This window comes from Amblyomma maculatum, chromosome 5 (genome assembly GCF_055883805.1).
Source record: "Amblyomma maculatum isolate TAMU_Amacu chromosome 5, ASM5588380v1, whole genome shotgun sequence".
Classification (NCBI taxonomy): Eukaryota; Metazoa; Arthropoda; class Arachnida; order Ixodida; family Ixodidae; genus Amblyomma; species Amblyomma maculatum.
Window position 1 is genome coordinate 42,800,989 of NC_139348.1, and position 17,304 is coordinate 42,818,292.

The window sequence follows — 17,304 nt, forward strand, 5'->3', positions numbered from 1 at the left end:
ACAAGCGAAAGTGGGATTTTAACTGCTGATATATGCGCGTAAAAACAGATCACTAGCCTACAGGTACACGCACTTTTTCTTTCGTTAGTGCATGGGAATTGCACCAGAAAGGAAAATCTCAAGCGTATCAACAAATATTATATTTTCCGCTTGGCAGCGTAGCTGACCTTCTGCACTGCGGGGTTGATATTTCGGAAATACGCTCTGTATCTTTTTTGCATAGAAGAAAACATGCCTCTGAAATTAGACGTCTATACTCCTTTAATTACCTCGAAACCATAAATTACTAAAAAAAGGAATCGATCACGGAGACAACTTGTGCGCAAGCGCAAATGCTGCATTATAGTATAGTATATTTGACCCGACCAAGTACACCTCCGTGAACGGTAATATCAGTCAGTGAACAAATGTTCTCACAGCGGCATTTCACAGCGCGCTATATATTCGCACGTGAAAGCACATGAAGGAAATGCGCTAGCCTATCCGGTACTCCCAGTACACCTGTCAGCGATGCTCTGTGTTAACAGGCTCGGCAGCAATACCCAGCCTTCAATTGGTAGCGTGCAGAGACTCCGGGTTGATGAAGGTTTGGTTTGGTTTGGTTTGTGGGGTTTAACGTCTCAAAGCAACTCAGGCTATGAGAGACGCCGTAGTGGAGGACTCCGGAAATTTCGACCACCTGGGGTTCTTTAACGTGCGCTGACATCGCACGTTAAAGATTGAATCTTCGAAGTTGGTAAAATATACATACAAGCAGGTTTAATGGCACTTTGAGAAAACTTACTTACATGAAAAAAAAAGGGTATATCAGCAAAATGGCAAGCGAATTTTGTTGCTCCTGTCCAGGTGCGTAGTCAGGGGGAATGTTTCGGTGTCAGAACTCCCATCTCTGCCTCTTTTAGGCCTGAACTGCCACGTAGTTTCTAGACATATTTTATGTAGTCCTTGTTCTTTAGTTTTCTAATCGCAATCATTCCCATGAGTGTCCGAGTCATAAACGCTTGAGCCCCACGCGACACATCAACAACAGAAATAAAAAGAAAATTAAAAATGACTACGACACCTCTACCATCCATGACCCTCCCTCAACAATCTCCCTAAAAATGTAAACCCCACCCCACTACCTAATTTCGACTCGGGAAACCAGCGTGTTCTTGCGCCAGTTAAGTACATTTTAAGCGTCCCCCAGCTGCTCATTCCGCTCGCCCACACCGAAGCGAAACCAAAAACACCAGCTTTAGGCCTGTCCAGACCTTCAAAAAAAAAAAAAAAAAAAATGCGGTTCACAATTAACTTTGACTGCAAAGGCCTCTGTCCAAGATCATTTATCAAATTTCCACGTGGCTGTGGCTTACGCCCGGTTCTGTTCAACTGTCAGGCTGATTTTCTTTGTGCAGTCTGCCTTTTTTAATTACATTTCTCCTCTGTACTTTGTAGCATATTTCTTCGGTTGCGTTTGATGGTTACTTTTTTGTTCCGGCGCTGTATTCTTGCATGTTAAGTTTTGATGTCATGAACTATATTTTTGTTATTGCTTTTGGGCTGTTAATCTGTTTTATTGCCTCTGCATTTTGTTGGTGCCTAATTTTTGCTCTTAATTCTAGTCTGTATAGCTTTACATTTGTCTATAAAATGTGTTGAATTAAGAAAAAAAAAAAATTCAAGGATCCGCAAGACTTGTGATCCATATTGTCGGCTCCCTCTTAATATTTGTCAGGAACAGTGCTTTGTATATGTGCTCAATATTCATACTTTCTTTAGAAGTAGGCTGATCATATCGACAGACAAAAGAAAGAGATCGAACACCTCTACCTCTTGAAATTACCCGTTCGGTTGGTACAAAATTCGCGCCCTACAGATTGGAAGTTTCGATGATCTGCGAATTCATGTTTTTTCAGGCACACATCAGCGATAATATCAAATGTTGAAAAAGTCGTAGGATTAACGGGGTTAACCAAACTTTACTTTTAAATGTGATTATAAATTTACTGTACAAACAAAACTGTGGACAAAGAACTACATTACTTCTCGCACTTATTTCAACGTGAGTGAGAAGGTCGCACCGCCTTTGCTTTCGCTGGCGCGGAGTGCTGCAGAGTCCGGAAGCCCGGAAGCGCCGGAAGCCGCTAGTCCGCGGATTCAGAGAAGTGTGTGTGTGTGCGACCGGCGTGGTGTGTTGGAGAAGCGTGCGAAAGCGAGTTGCCGTGACGAGCTCGTGGTGCCGTAGCTCTAAATACAACGAAGTCATGACGTTGTCACTATGGGTGGCTGTTTTGATTACTCTGCTCTCCACCTACATCTGGTGAGTGTCACTCGAGGAAACGCGCGCGCGAGCTGGCGTCCAAGTGGCTTAGATGTTTCATTCCGCATTCAAGTTCTCTTGTTTTACAAATTCTGACAGTGTGTAATAACTGTGCGTTTTAGTTTAGCACCTTTTGAGCAACCAATAGTCACATCGAAATAAAGTGTGAAAGCTGTAACCGATTTGTTGCCGAGAGGAAACGACGCAATTAGGAAGCAAACCACACAAAACACGGGCTCCGGCGCTGCAACAGACAGTTCACAGGGCGGGAAGTTCAAATTTAGCAGGAAGCAAAAGGGGCCTCTACATCGACGGCAATAAAGTTATCTTGAACTTGAACTTGAACACGTTTGATAGATGGTTTTTTCAGGACGAAAAAAGAATGGTAGGTGGTCATGCTTTGCTCAACGATGAAGTTTTTTTCGGTTGTGCAGAAAGAGGAGCCTGGCAAATAGACTTTCTGATTTGCGAAACTGAGACGAGTAGGAAAGTGAATGTGAGACAGCAAATAGCGCGAACGAAGAGCTATCCGCCATTCTTTTTTCTTTCGCATAATCAGCTTGGTGATATCACATATAATGTCAAAGACACCTTCGATGTTTGGTGTGTCTCTACATTTTTCCTAAAAATGGTGCTGAAGCCATAAATGCACTTTCGCTGGTTGAATATATTAGCCATAAATGCACCAGGTTTCGATCCATTTAACGCCTTCAAGCATGTGCCGTCAACTGAAATAGCGAACTATTAATAGAGTAATGTTGACATTTGCTTCTAGATACCTTTGCAGCATTTGAAAGCTCAACTCCGTGGCTCTCGTAACCTTCCGAAAACCTTTGTGATCTTCAACAGCTTTCATATGTAAATGTTTGCTTGCATTTGCATAACTACATTTTTGTCCACTGTTGACTACAAGAAATTTCTAGCTAATTGCCTACAGTTGGGTGCATGGATTGCAATCCTTTTATTAATTACTGAGCCTTTCTAAAAGGGCCGGAGATAAGAGGATAAATGCACCCCAAATGATGAAATGTTGTAATCAACTTTGCACGAACTTTGAGCATTCATTTGTTGGGCCCTAATCATTTGAAGCAAAGAAGAGGCAGTCCTTCTCACTTTTCATATCATAGCTCTGTGGCTACTGTTCCTCTGATGTACTTTAAGTTTGCTGATTGTACAATAATGCAGTAATTGTTTTTTGTGTTGACTGCAAGAAGTATCCTGGCGGAGGCTAGTCATATTTATTGCTGAGGCACAGTGAACAGAACGAACTTTATTGTGGTGTTTCTTTTACTTTGCCTTTGACATTTCTGACGCTTGTAAGATAGTTTGACACTGTTGTGTTCCTTTTTTGTAACAAAGGCAACGACGAAAGAGGTTCCTGTTGTTTAAAGAGCTGGGGATACCAGGACCTGAACCAAGCTTCTTTTCTGGAAACACTAGTGAAATTCTGAAGAAGGTAAGCACCATGGAAAGCAATGATGTTTGATGCCTTTCATACAAAAGAGCTATCAAGTTGAAAGCCTATTACATCAGGGTTGCAGAGTATGAGTTTGTTTGCACCCTTTGTTTTTGTTTTCTGCTGTTCATTAGGTTTTATTGCACCTCTGCTGGTCCTGTTCATTTTTATTGAGCCATTTTGCTGGTGTGCAGCTGTCCTCAAGGTTTTAATACTTCATTTTGTTTGAAATTAGCTGAAAACCAAAGGGAGTCATCTAAAATCAATGTTCTTGACCTCATTGCATGCTGAAGAGCTAATCTCGTCAATTACATGAAATATTTGCATCTTAATTCAAAGTGGTCTCCAGCTTTAACAGGAGGTTTCAGTCAAATCCATCTAAACAATGTTAGCAGGCAAAGCATAAGTAGTGGGAGCACACTTTGGTTAATGCCATCATTAAAAATAAATAATCTTCAATGCTGCCCTGGATTTCAGTGACTGCTGGGTTTTATACTGTAATGGTGCCCCTTCTCTTCTTCACCCTTGTCTGATGAATATATTTATCTAGGATCTTTGTTCTGAAGGTCTGGATGCCTCAGGTAGCATAACGTGACTCTAGCACAGGTGCCACTCTCACTATTTTATCATGTTCCTCTAGAAACCTGTCATATTGCTGCGAACCACTGAAGACTTCATTTGTTGTTTTCAAACTGCCGCTAGCACTTGGCCTTATCACTGTGATTGCAATGCATGTAATGACCTTGTTCATGCTCAGGGCTGCCCAGACGTGGCTGTATCATTTCCTTTGTTGCACGAGATGCATTGAGATGTATCTCGAACGTTTCCACAATGTTCCAGGCTGTTCTCCCCATCTTTTGCATGTTTATCTACATACTCCTTTGCCGACTTTAAATTGAGCACTTCCGAATGCAACGGGCATTCGTAGTTCGTTCGCCGCCGATTGCTTTAGGGCCGTAAGTCAGCCCAATAATAAGTTTATTCTAGTGAAATACAAGTCTCATTGATTGTGCATGAAGGAACATTCTTAATCCATCTTTAGTCGTACTGGGGAAAGCTTTCAAGGCTAGGCTACATGCAAAACTAATAGCTTTTGAATTGGAAGGATATCTGCTGCGTTGCTGAGGTGGCGTAGCATTATATTTGGTGGGTGGAGAGGTTGGAGGGGGGGGGGGGGGGGGGCTTGGTGGTTGCCTTTTCTGTTGCTGTCTGTGGAATTATTATTTATTTAAAAAAATGAGTACTCCACCAATTTCTCACTTAATCAACACCACATTTAAAAGAAAAAATTTCCTGCTTTCCTGGGTTTTAGTGATGGTTAACTTCTAACTAAATGGTGGCAGTTGGGTGTTTAATCATTGGTGTTTAAGTGGTCGCTTAATGAACTACCCCCAGCCACTCTTGACTAAGCTGAAGCTGAAAATCGTTAGCTTTTATGTCCCCAGTAGAAAAAACCTAGTGTTTTTTAATATTGTCTGCTTCTGCAGTAGGCAAGAGTTTGTTTGAAGAGTGTATATATATAATTTTAAACCTTTTTTGCTGCAGAGCGCCATCCTAATGCATTTTAACGGTAATGAGAAACTTGAAACATTCAGTGCAGGCCACTTCAGAACATATTTGTTGTCACTGACAACTGGTAAATTTATTATGTAATCACCACTACTCTGGAAGCAGCGCCAACTGTTGCATGGCTTGTAACAAAGTATGCAGAAGTGTAATTTTTTTTTTTTAACGGTTACCAATCACAAGTTTAAAATGAGCTGTGACAACAACTTTATCCAATTCTTGTTCTTAGTAAAATTTAGTTGTCTAGCTCCTTCAGACGATAATTATATTTTCTTAGCATCAGAAGATGTACTTACTGGTAAAAGAAATCGATTTTTACATATTTCTCGATTCAAGCTTTGGACATGAAGGCCATAAGGGACGTTGTGATCATGGTTAGGAATAATGTAATGGCCTTATAGCCTAGCCTCGGGGATTCATGGTGAAAAAAACTGTCTTCGCTTCATTAAATTCACTGTTGCAGAGGCGGCTGATGGTGGTGACAATGCCTGTATTATTTTTCTCCTTTTCTTCTCTATAAACTGTCTGTTATTAATAAATGTGAATTTTCGTCACAGCATGGTAATCTGCAATGTAGACTAACTTCAATTTTTTTCTCAATGTCCCTTTAGATATGTTGTGCAACTTTCCCATCTGCAAGCTCAAGAAATTGGCATTGTATTGGGGCACATGGTGATTAGCTGTGCTGATGTGACTGATCTCTTGTTTTCTCAGTGACATTAATTAGGGTTAAAGTTTACTCGAAAGCCAGGCAGCACGTCGAAGGCACCATTTTGGTGACTGATAAAGAATGACATCCTACAATTTCCTGTCGGGGTATTTCAGGGATCTGTGAAGGCATTCGACGACTGGATTAAGAAGTTTGGAGATGTTGTGGGGTGAGTACCTGCTTTCCTCCTCTTTTGAGAAGGAGAAGCCTTGATAGCATGGAGGATGTGCTTTGTTCAGGTGGTCAGGCCTAATGTAAATGTCAAGGGTTGGGCATTGCTCACATTTCGATTTGTGTGTACTGTTTTTTTCCAGTTTCTACAATGGTGGGACACCAGTTCTGATTGTGAAGGACACAGACTTGCTGCGGAAAATTCAGGTCAAGGATTTCGGAAACTTTTCCAGTCGAGGTGTGAGTAATTGCAATGTTCTCCTATGGACTCACAGTTTTTGACAGTGCATTGAAGAGTGTATACAAAATGAGCTTTTGCTTAAGATATGAAGTTTCACCAGTGGGGCAGAAGGTTATCATTAGCTACTAAAAACCCTGTAAAAAAAGCCATGTGTGCATCATTACGAAGAGATGGCTGCAGTTGAATATAAGTTCTTTAGTTTGCATAATTAATTGGGCTTGCCATAGCTTTTAGAGCTTTATGATTTAGCACCATGGAATCAGGATTATGTTACACCTGAAAATTAATCAAGCAGAACAAAATGGTGTGAGCTTATCACTGCATTATACAAAAGACAAAAAATGTCATAGAAGTTAAGATTTAATTCATGCATCGCTTAGTGAATGTTTTGTTGTTGGCATGCATCTTCAGAACATTGAAAAAACATTTGACTCAATATCCATTTCTTTCCTACTGTAAACAGTAAATATTATTTATGGCAAGATAGCTGCTGGCAGCTATCCCTTAAATGTATGGGAAAGCATACATTTACAGTTTGAAAACATTAAAAGACAGAACAAAACATGCTCGAATCTGATAAGGAAGGTGGAAGAAAACCCATGATTTTATGGCTTGACGGACTCCGTCTGTCTCAAAAATTGGTCACGCACTGCGACAATAGGTTGTGCTAAATATTTTCCTTACAGTATGTGGCTTCTTCAGTGATCCATAGTTTATTCAGCATAGTTTATTCAAGGCAGTGATCCCCTTCATGGATCACTGCCTTGTCGTGGCGGAGGGTCTTGCGAAACTCGATGAAGTCGTGAGCTCTGCTGTGTAGGGCCACCCAAGATAGACAGGTCACGGCAGAGAGTTCTGACAAAATGTGATTCACTGGAGAAGGTAATGGCAACCCACTCCAGGATTTCTTGCCAAGAAAACCCTATGGCCAGTCACAATACCATTAATGATATGGCGCCGGAAGATGAGCCCCCCAGGTTGGAAGGTGTCCCACATGTTACTGGGGATGAACAAAGGGCGATTCCTAGTAGCTCCAGGACGAATGAAGCGGCAGGGCTAAAGCCAAAAGGACGCTCAGTTGTGGATGTGTCGGGAAGCGACCGGAAAGTCCGATGTTGCAAGGAGATATATCACATAGCAACATGGAATGTAAGATCCATGACGCAAGGTAAACTGGACGTCGTCAGGCGAGAAATGGACAGATTGAACATTGATATCTTGGCTATCAGCGAGCTCAAGTGGACCGGAATGGGAGAATTTAACTCCGGCGACCATTATGTCTTTTATTGTGGGCACGAATCCAAGAGAAGGAATGGGGTCGCTCTCATAGTAAACAGAAGAATGGGCAAAGCAGTGCTAGGGTACAACCCCAAAAATGACCGAATGATTTCACTTCGGATCCAAGGTCACCCTTTCAACATAACAGTTATCCAAGTCTATGCACCGACCACTACTGCTGAAGAAGCTGACGTTGAGAGATTTTATTCGGACCTACAATGCCTTTTAGACTGCACCCCATCATCAGACGTCGTTTTTCTCATAGGAGACTGGAATGCTAAGGTCGGGAGTGAAGAAATATCCGGAATTATAGGCAAGTTCGGTCTTGGCGAGCCAAATGAAGCTGGGCAGAGGCTAGTAGAGTTTTGTCAAGAAAACAGCCTGACCATAGCGAATACCCATTTTCAACAGCACAAGAGGCGCCTGTACACATGGACTTCACCGGACGGTCTGTACAGAAATCAGATCGATTATATTCTTTGCCGGCAGAGATGGAGAAGCGCTATACAGGCAGTAAAAACAAGGCCTGGGGCCGATTGTGGCACCGATCATCAGCTTCTTGTTTCCAAAATTAAGCTTCGATTGAGGAAAACGCAGAAAACTAGACGGCCTTTCAGGTATCATCTGGATCAAATTCCATTAGAATATACTGTGGAAGTGAGGAATCGATTTCAAGAATTAGATCTAGAAGACAGAGAGTCCGAAGAGATGTGGACTGATGTTCGTGATATAATACAAGAAGTTGCTACTAAGGTAGTTCCAAAGCAAAAGAAATGCAAGAAAGCAAACTGGTTATCTGAAGAGGCTTTGCAAATAGCTGAGGAAAGGAGGATGGCTAAGGTTATGGGGGAAAGAGAAAGATACAAGGTTCTCAATGCGGATTTTCAGAAAATAGCAAGGAGAGATAAGAATGCCTTCCTGAACATACAGTGCCAAGCAGTTGAGGACAATAGCCAATTAAGGAACACAAGAGCTCTGTATAAGACAATCAAAGATATCAAAGGAAGCTTCTGTGCTAAGCTGGGCGTGATAAAGGACAAACGAGGCAAGGACCTCACTGAAGCCTCAGAGATAAAGAAGAGGTGGCAGGAATACACAGAAGAACTGTACAAGAAGGACCCGAATGTGCAAACCCAACATAAGACGGTTGTGATTACTGATCTCGAGCCGGGCATCCTGAAGAGTGAAGTTGAATGGGCCTTAGCCAGCCTTGCTAAGAACAAAGCTAGTGGAATTGATGGCATTCCAGCTGAGTTGCTTCAAAACCTCGACCATGACGCTGTTAACATTCTGCATACATTATGTCAGAAGATTTGGACAACCCTGCAGTGGCCGCAGGATTGGAGGAAGTCAGTTTACATCCCCATTCCAAAGAAAGGCAGTGCCAAAGAATGTTCCAACTACCGCACGATCGCGCTTATTTCGCATGCTAGCAAGGTGATGTTGAAAATCCTCCAAGGTAGGCTGCAGCAGTATGTGGATCGGGAGCTTCCGGACATGCAAGCTGGGTTTCGCAAGGGTAGAGGAACTAGAGACCAAATTGCCAACCTTCGCTGGATCATGGAAAAAGCAAGAGAGTTCCAGAAACCCATCTACTTCTGCTTTATTGACTATGCGAAAGCGTTTGACTGCGTAGATCACAGCAGATTGTGGCAAGCTCTCCAAGAGATGTGAGTTCCAATTCACCTCATCTGTCTCCTCAGGAACCTGTATGAAGGGCAAGAGGCCACAGTCAGAACTGGGCATGGTCTTACTGATTGGTTTCCGATCGAGAAAGGAGTGAGGCAAGGCTGTATACTGTCGCCCTGCCTATTTAACCTATATGCAGAGTGCATCATGAGGAAGGCCGGTCTGGACGAGTCTTCAGCTGGAGTGAAGATTGCTGGAAGACGTATCAACAACCTTAGATATGCGGATGATACCACTTTAATGGCAGAAAGTGAAGTGGAACTCAAGAGACTTCTGATGAGCGTACAAGAAGAGAGTGAGAAGTTTGGGCTTAAACTGAACATTAAAAAGACAAAGATCATGGCATCTTGCCCTGGCAAGTCCTGGATCATCAATGGACAAGAAGTGGAAGCTGTTACAGATTTTTTGTTCTTGGGCTCCAAGATTACCTCGGAAGGAGACTGCAGCCATGAAATTAGGAGACGCCTGCATCAGTCAAAGAGAGCAATGGTTAGCCTTGACCGCCTAGTAAAGAGCAGAGACATTAGTCTGCCAACCAAGATCCGTATAACTCGTGCTATAGTCTTTCCAGTTGTGATGTATGGATGCGAGAGTTGGACTGTGAAAAAGGCTGACCGCCGAAGAATTGACGCGTTTGAATTGTGGTGCTGGCGAAGACTCTTGAGAGTTCCTTGGATTGCCAGAAGATCAAATCAGTCGATATTGTCAACCATAAACCCTGACTGCTCATTGGAGAGTCAAATTCTAAAGTTAAAGCTCAGGTACTTTGGTCATCTGATGAGAAGAGAGGAGTCGCTGGAGAAAGACTTGATGTTGGGAAAAGTTGAGGGTCGCAGGAGAAGGGGTAGGCAGCGAACGCGATGGTTAGATGACATCCTCGAGGCACTGCAGATGAAGTTATGTGATGTTAGGAAGATAGTGAGAGACCGGAAAGCGTGGCGTGACATGTTCCATAGGGTCACGAAGAGTCGGACACGACTGAACGACTGAACTGAACTGAACTGAAATCAGCATGCTGTAAAATTCATGCAAGGTTTAGGTACATGCAAAAGTTCCGCAAGAGAGGTGTGTTTTCTGAAGTTTTGTGTGTGTGTTGTTTTCCATCTTTATATGCGAAGCATAAAGACACAAGCGGAGCATAATTTATCAGGCATAGAGGAATTGAAAGGTGCAATAACTCACTTCTCAGTGGTCACCTCAACTGTGGTGTAAAGGGAGTGAGAAAGGCAGGATGGAAGAAAGTAGGAAAGAGAGAGAGAAAAAGGTGCCATGTTGGTGAACGACGACTACCACAAGAAGCTTTTAGCAGTGGAAGAGGTACTGGAAGTAGGAGGGGATGCATTTATCAGGGACAGACAGTGACTGTAGATCCACACTGTGGCAGTGGAGTAGCCTGGCGTATAAGTATGGGATGGAGTGCTAGGGGCTGGTACTCTCAGGAGGAAAGTGTGCTACTACCACGCGGCTGTTTTGTTTGTGTATTCACGCTCAGTGCCGCCTGTTGCCGCTTTATCACTTTCTGTGTAATGCATGTTACGCCAAGATTCGTCAGAAGCAATCACGTCCACATGTGGCTGCTCCCTCTTAACTCTAGATTATTCTAGGCGTCTTTGGTGGGTTTGTCTTGATGTAAGTACATAGCAAGAACTGCTCTGCAAAGAATTGGTTTTCACAAGAAATGGCGATATGAAAAAGTAGAAAATATAAAACATGCATCTAATTTATAGTAATGAACAAAATTTCCGTGACAAGGTAAAACTAAACACTAAGAAAACTGCCTTTAACAAATATGTCATGGAATGCTCTGCAAGTGAAGCCCATGGAATAAAGTGAGCATTCAGAAGTTTGACGTCCGCTGAGCACACTTGTTGCTATTGCCACCGGCATTTTCTTAACATTTTTGTGGGCACAAGTCATCTCAATTAACGAGTTCATCTCAGTGCCACACCAGTTTCCTTATTTACTGCCTTCAGCGTATTCACCACCATGCAGCACTATAGTCGGATATTGTCAGTTTTCACTTGTAGAGCAGAATCTTGGAAGGTAATGAATGGTTAGAAAATTACACTGTTATTGTTCTAAATGCTCTTATTTGCCAAGAAAGGAGCATGAGAGGAAAGCAAGAAAGGAAGAAGAATGGGGAAAATAAACTGAGGAAAGCATAATGGGCTTCAGTAACCGAAATGACACTGCAGTATTAAAAGACAGGAAGAGAGTGAAGTGGGCCAAAGAGCAAACAGGAGTTAATGATATCCTACTTGAAAGCAAATGTGAAAGGAACTTAACTGATGGCACATTGACGTAATGAAAGAGATTCTAAAAGAAATTTAATGTTGCATGATGCAGCAGAATGGGATGTCTGCAAATGAAGTGAAGGAAATGTCATGGACAGACTGGCTGCAGCCGATATGAGACAGGGCTCACTATATCAGTGGGAGGCCCTTATATTATGTCATGTTCATGGTTAGGCAGATGATCAGGTCATTAGGGTGCTAGTGCCTTTCTCCGGCAGCATGTGTTTTTAGAAAAACAAAATTCATTCATCGTTCTGTTGCTGTATAACTTCTTTAGACATGAAGTGAACAGATATGAAAGAGAATGTAGCCAAGATAGATGCTTGTGGTTTCATATTCCGTAGGCATTGTTCGAGAATTTCCCTGCGGAAGGGTTCAGATGCCAAAGATCTACTTGTGAACATCTACTAGTAAAGGTTTAAGGTGCCAGTTGCATTGCATCATGTTTTGTGCTTTCTCCCCTGTGTGCGTTAGCTTAGGTGGTGTCTGTGACATCGCGCCATCATCGCATCAGCAAGATGAGTCTCACCAATGCGCCCAGCGAGAGATGGAAAGAGATGCGAAGTCTGATGACGCCAGCCTTCAAATCAAGTGCCATGAAATGTGTAAGGACATCTCTCTTGAGTGCTGTGTAAACAGTGTTGCGCTGCCATTAATAAATAATTTTTCTAGTCCGTAACAGTATCGCAGTTGGCAGTTGAGGAGAGTACACTCTGCCGGACTGATATTGCATGTTGTGCAGTTAGCAGGAATACTGGGCGCGGAGCAAAAGAAGAGAGGGACATTGGTAACGTTCGCCAGTGCTACTACCATTAGGTTATTCAGAATGTGTATGGGTGTCATACACAAGGGTAAAAGTAGGGGTGTGCGAATATTCAAAATTTTCGAATATCAAATCGAATATCATAATATTCGATTCGTTAAACGAATCAAATAGTGGAAATTGAAAATTATTCGAAACTGTTCGAATATCTTTGCAAATTTTCGAATAATTTTTGAATACTTTTCGAATAACTGGCACGAATTAACGTCTCGGTTACCTCCGACCATTCTCATGAAGGCAGCGTCAGCTCCGAGCAGGCACAGCTTGCTGCCGCAATAAACCTACGCGAGAAGTAGAGATCACCGTTTTAGGGAGCCTACATGCTTCAGCATGGCCGCGACACGGTCCATTCGCATGGAAACATTCTTAAAGATTGGACATATGACGAATCGCGGAGGCAACTTCTCGTAGTCGTGTCATAGTTCACACGTCTTTAATCTGCCGAGAAGTAACGCTACATGTTTATTCCCTGAAAATTTCATTCACTTCATTATCAGTAGTTGAGGTTAAGTTTATTATGCTAGTGGCGCATGACATGAGAGTTGCATGAATGTTGTCAGCTCATGCTCATACATACATCTCTCCACTATATATCTCAGGTCGCCTAGCGCCAGTTGTAATCGCCTAGCGCCAGCTAGAGGGGAGCACGCGAGCTAATTGAGAAAGAAAGAAAGCAACGAAAGTCACTGAAAAGAAGAGGACGATGAGGAGATCGCGCGCTCGGCGATAACTAGTTCGAAGAGCCAACAGCAGGGGAAGCGCAACACATCGCCTCGGGTTACACGGACGCAAGTCGGACGAAAGCGTCGCTCAGCCATTCGTAATCTCTGATATATTGTATCATGCAATCTAGTTCACTGAATAAACTCGTTGAAACGTAATTGTTGTAGGTAGATAAAAACAACCAGCAACTGACAATGTGCGTAGAGATTAATAGTTGTGCCCCCTAGAGGAGATCAGCATTTTCCCGTCAGATCTATTACTCCACGAGTTATAGCGCTCTACCGCAGCGCCGCCGCCACCACCACTACCGCTCCGCTGCTCCTGCGCGCACGCCACAAGTAAAACGGAACTATACTGCTGGTCTGTTTCTGCCTGTTGCTTTCTGCACGCCGATTGACGCCGCTGCTCCGACGCCTCTTGCTACCTCGTCATGAATGAAGGTGAAACAGCGACTTCGGCATGCCGAAAGAAACGCAGTGGTGTTTGGGCTTTTTACGAACGTGTAGAGGCAGGCTCGTCCAAGTGCGTCTTGTGCGGAGTGGTGCTCAAAACGCCAGCTAACACAATGACGCCTTTGATCAACCACCTCAGACGGCATCCGAGTGTCCGCAAAGAGTATGAGAGCGGAGCATCTGCTGCTCAGCAGCGTTCTACATCAAAGACAAGACAGGCAAGTGCTAGTTCGTTTTTCAAGCCACAGCTGAACCCTCAGAGCCCCCGTTCCAAGGCACTTACGGTGAAAATTGCTTCTTTCATTGTAAGTGGCCTGCATAGCTACTTTATTGTCGAAGAGCCAGGGTTTCAAGACCTGATGCGGTACACGGTCCCCGAATACAAGGTCCCCTGTCGCACGACATTCTCGAGGACCGTCGTGCCTGAAATGTACAACGCTCTCAAACGCTCCGTCCATGAGAAGCTGCACAGCGTCATCAGCACGGATGTAGGCTCTGTCGCCATCACAACTGACGGCTGGACGTCACGAGCTGGAGACAGTTAGGTGTCTGTGACGTGCCACTTGTTGAGTGACGACTTCGTGCATCACAGTTTTGTTCTTGCGTGCCGTCACCTGTGTGCAAACCATACTGCAGAGAACCTGCGTTTTTTACTCATGGACGTTTTGAAAGAGTGGGACATACCTGAGGACCTTCCTTGCTATGTAGTAACTGACCACGGCCGCTCAATGGAGGCGCACTTGGGTGCGGCCTGTCGCGTCGCCCAGAAGAGCCGTATTGCGCCTAGTTCTCATCGCCACCGCTCCGGGACGAGTCCGGGCGGACAGCTGCGCGCAGCGGCCGTGGCTATGCTTTTGTTTCGGCGTCCGCGTGGTGGGCGCTCGCTCAATTTAGGATTATGAGCGGCGTTTCACACATTATTTGATGCTATGTGCAAGTTTGCTATTGATAAGGTGATAGAGGCAAGTCATCATCAATAGGCTTTTCCAAGTCATTCGTAGTCTTCCGTTTACAACGAGAACGAGGCAGTCGTGTGCTTCGCTGAGTGCGCACCCATTGAGTTGCGTTTCAACCACTGTAATAACGTATTAGATATTGCAATCTTGAAATCGAGACATGGTCTGGGGCCATTTATTCAGCGTGCACTTTCAAAAGAAACAAAACAAGACAGCCAGTTCAACGACACGCCCGCAGGCTCAGGCAATTTTTTTCTCGTTTGATTATGAAGCCGCGTGATGCACAGAAGACACGCAAGCTTATCCTACAAGCGAAGAACTTTTCTTGAAAAAGTTTACGTGCAAGCGTGATTTTTTCCACTGTCTAATTGATGTTGCCTGTCCAGTTGGTCAGCAGTGGTCGTATTAGTTTGGTTAGGTCCTTAGTGTGACTGCGGTCTTCTCTCTCGAAAAACAACTCCGGAAATTGCACAAAATAGGGAAGAAGGGATGAAACTAGCATGTGGCATAGCTTGCTGCTTCTTATGACCTGGTGATTTTCAGATACCTTAGGTGTCCATCATCAAGGATTTTGATAAGTCCAGGGTTTTGCAGGAATCACAAGGCACAAAGTTAATAAATGGATGGGGGCTAATAAAATAAAATTATTGACACTCTAAAGTAAGCACTAGAAGTTATTTAAATTTTGGTAATATATAAATAATGAAAACATGAGATTCTGTAAAACTATTCGTATACTTTCTCTTCAAATGGACGTGCAAGGTAACCAGCCAAGAATGCAATCGGTGCTAACTCTATGTCAGCTGCTGGTTCACACCACACATGAATGAATCCAAGCTGACTCGAAAACTCTCTCGCAGCAGACTTGATATGGCAGTTGGCAAGGTACTTTCATAATCACGAATGCCAAGTTTTATAGCTGCCTATTGTTGATAGGTGCATTTGCAGACTGATGCTTGCAAGATGCCAACCTGCACAAAGCATGGCAAAATGTGTATAATCTCAGTCAATATATTCTTTTTTTTTTTGCTAGTGGTACCTTCAGTATTTTCTCCGAGGTGAAAACTGCAGCCCTTGCGTCAACTTTGTCGTTCCCACCTTTGAATTGCCTTAGGCTGCTAAAAAGCGATACTATAGACCCGCTTTCAGAGCCTGCTTTAGGGCGTATCGGAAGCTGAAAATAAGATTCGGGTAAATGCAATGCACTAGTAAGGCACACAGGAGACATTGTTGTAAGATACTTGATGTGATCAAGAAGATCCTTAATTTGAGCCACTGTGGATCTGGTAGTCATGGTTGTCACTTCGTACGTTTGTTTGGTTAGCCTTTGCTTCGACGTGCCTCCTTGGACCTGAATGTCTTTGATATTGCAAAATCCAACTCAAACCAAGAGAGTCGCTCGTCATCTGACAAATAGAGCGGCTCCTCTTGGTGTCTCCATGGCTTCACTTATGCGATGTTGGGCAAGGCATACCATTTTGATATCATCGTCATAAAAGTGATCGTGGCGCAGCTATCTTGAAACACACATGTTTCAGGATGACACGGGGGGTTGTCCAGGAGGAAATGAAGTGTAGCTATAACAAGTGGGGAAAATAAAGCTATTGACCTGTGCACATTAATTTTTTCAAGGTTGTTTGGCTCAACATGAGCCCGCGTGAGCAACTTAACTTGTAATGTAGGCAGTTTGGGAACACGGAGGAGACAGCTGAAGGAAGCAGGATCTTCAGTTTTATGTTCTTCCTGTAATCGTCATCTATGAAGTGCAGTGAGTGTACCAGTGACTTGTCACTCGGCTCCCACCTGCTTCCTTTTCCATCCTAGCCCTCCCGAGATATGTTTTCCAGCCATGCTGCTCGACGTTGTGAATCGCACGGGAACTCATGGTAACCGATCTTTTCTTGCTTTCGTGGTGCACAGCGGCACACAGCAGTTGCCTGGCATGGTGCTGCATACGCTTATGACGCTGTTGACACAGGCACCGATGACACGCATGCAGAACTATCAGAACCACGCGGTTATGCTGAGTAGTCAAAACGATAACACGCGCCAACCCAGCCAGCGCGCTCCTTCCGCCGCGTCGTCTGCTCGTCCGTGCCCGGCGTGCCGGCGGCACTTTGTCCTGGAGTGGTGGCGCCCCCGTGGAGAATGACGGCGGAAACTGTAACTTCTCCCAATACGCGCTTCCCCAGCCATTGAGGCGCGACGCGACGGGCCGCACCAAGTGCGCCTCCATTGAGCGGCCGTGGACTGACAATGGTCGGAACTTTGTGTCCGCGATTGGGCCAACTCCCTGGGTGCACGCTGCTTGTTTCGCGCACTCTGTGCAACTATGTGTTCAGGACGCGAAGAAAGAAAGCAACGGATTCGCAAGCGTGTGTGGAAAAGCACGGGCTATCGTTGGGCTGTACAAACGAAGCAGCAGCGCGAGAACAAGACTGCAAGAAATACAAAGGAGAATGGGCATAGGGGAGCCACTGGAGGTAATACAAGATGTTCCTACAAGATGGAATAGTGAATACGCCATGCTAGCGCGCTTGCATAAGCTGAAGTCAGCTGTGACACAAGACTTGGCAGAAATAGATTCTGTTAACAACCTGACCTCTCTTGAATGGCGGCAAGTAGCAGCGTTCGTGTCAGTGCT

The 17,304-nt window shown here is 44.1% G+C and overlaps 1 protein-coding gene across 1 annotated transcript in view; it reads left to right on the plus strand.

Moving 5' to 3' along the window:
• Positions 1–2,108: 2,108 nt before the first annotated feature.
• The window catches only part of LOC146188185 (cytochrome P450 3A11-like), a 123,997-nt gene continuing 108,801 nt past the window's right edge, over positions 2,109–17,304 (plus strand). Inside the window, exons 1-5 of the mRNA XM_084603666.1 lie at positions 2,109–2,302; positions 3,662–3,758; positions 6,150–6,202; positions 6,348–6,444; positions 12,186–12,311. Coding sequence (XP_084459792.1) covers positions 2,247–2,302; positions 3,662–3,758; positions 6,150–6,202; positions 6,348–6,444; positions 12,186–12,311 — 429 coding nt within the window. The 5' untranslated portion in view covers positions 2,109–2,246. The remainder of the gene's footprint in view (positions 2,303–3,661; positions 3,759–6,149; positions 6,203–6,347; positions 6,445–12,185; positions 12,312–17,304) is intronic.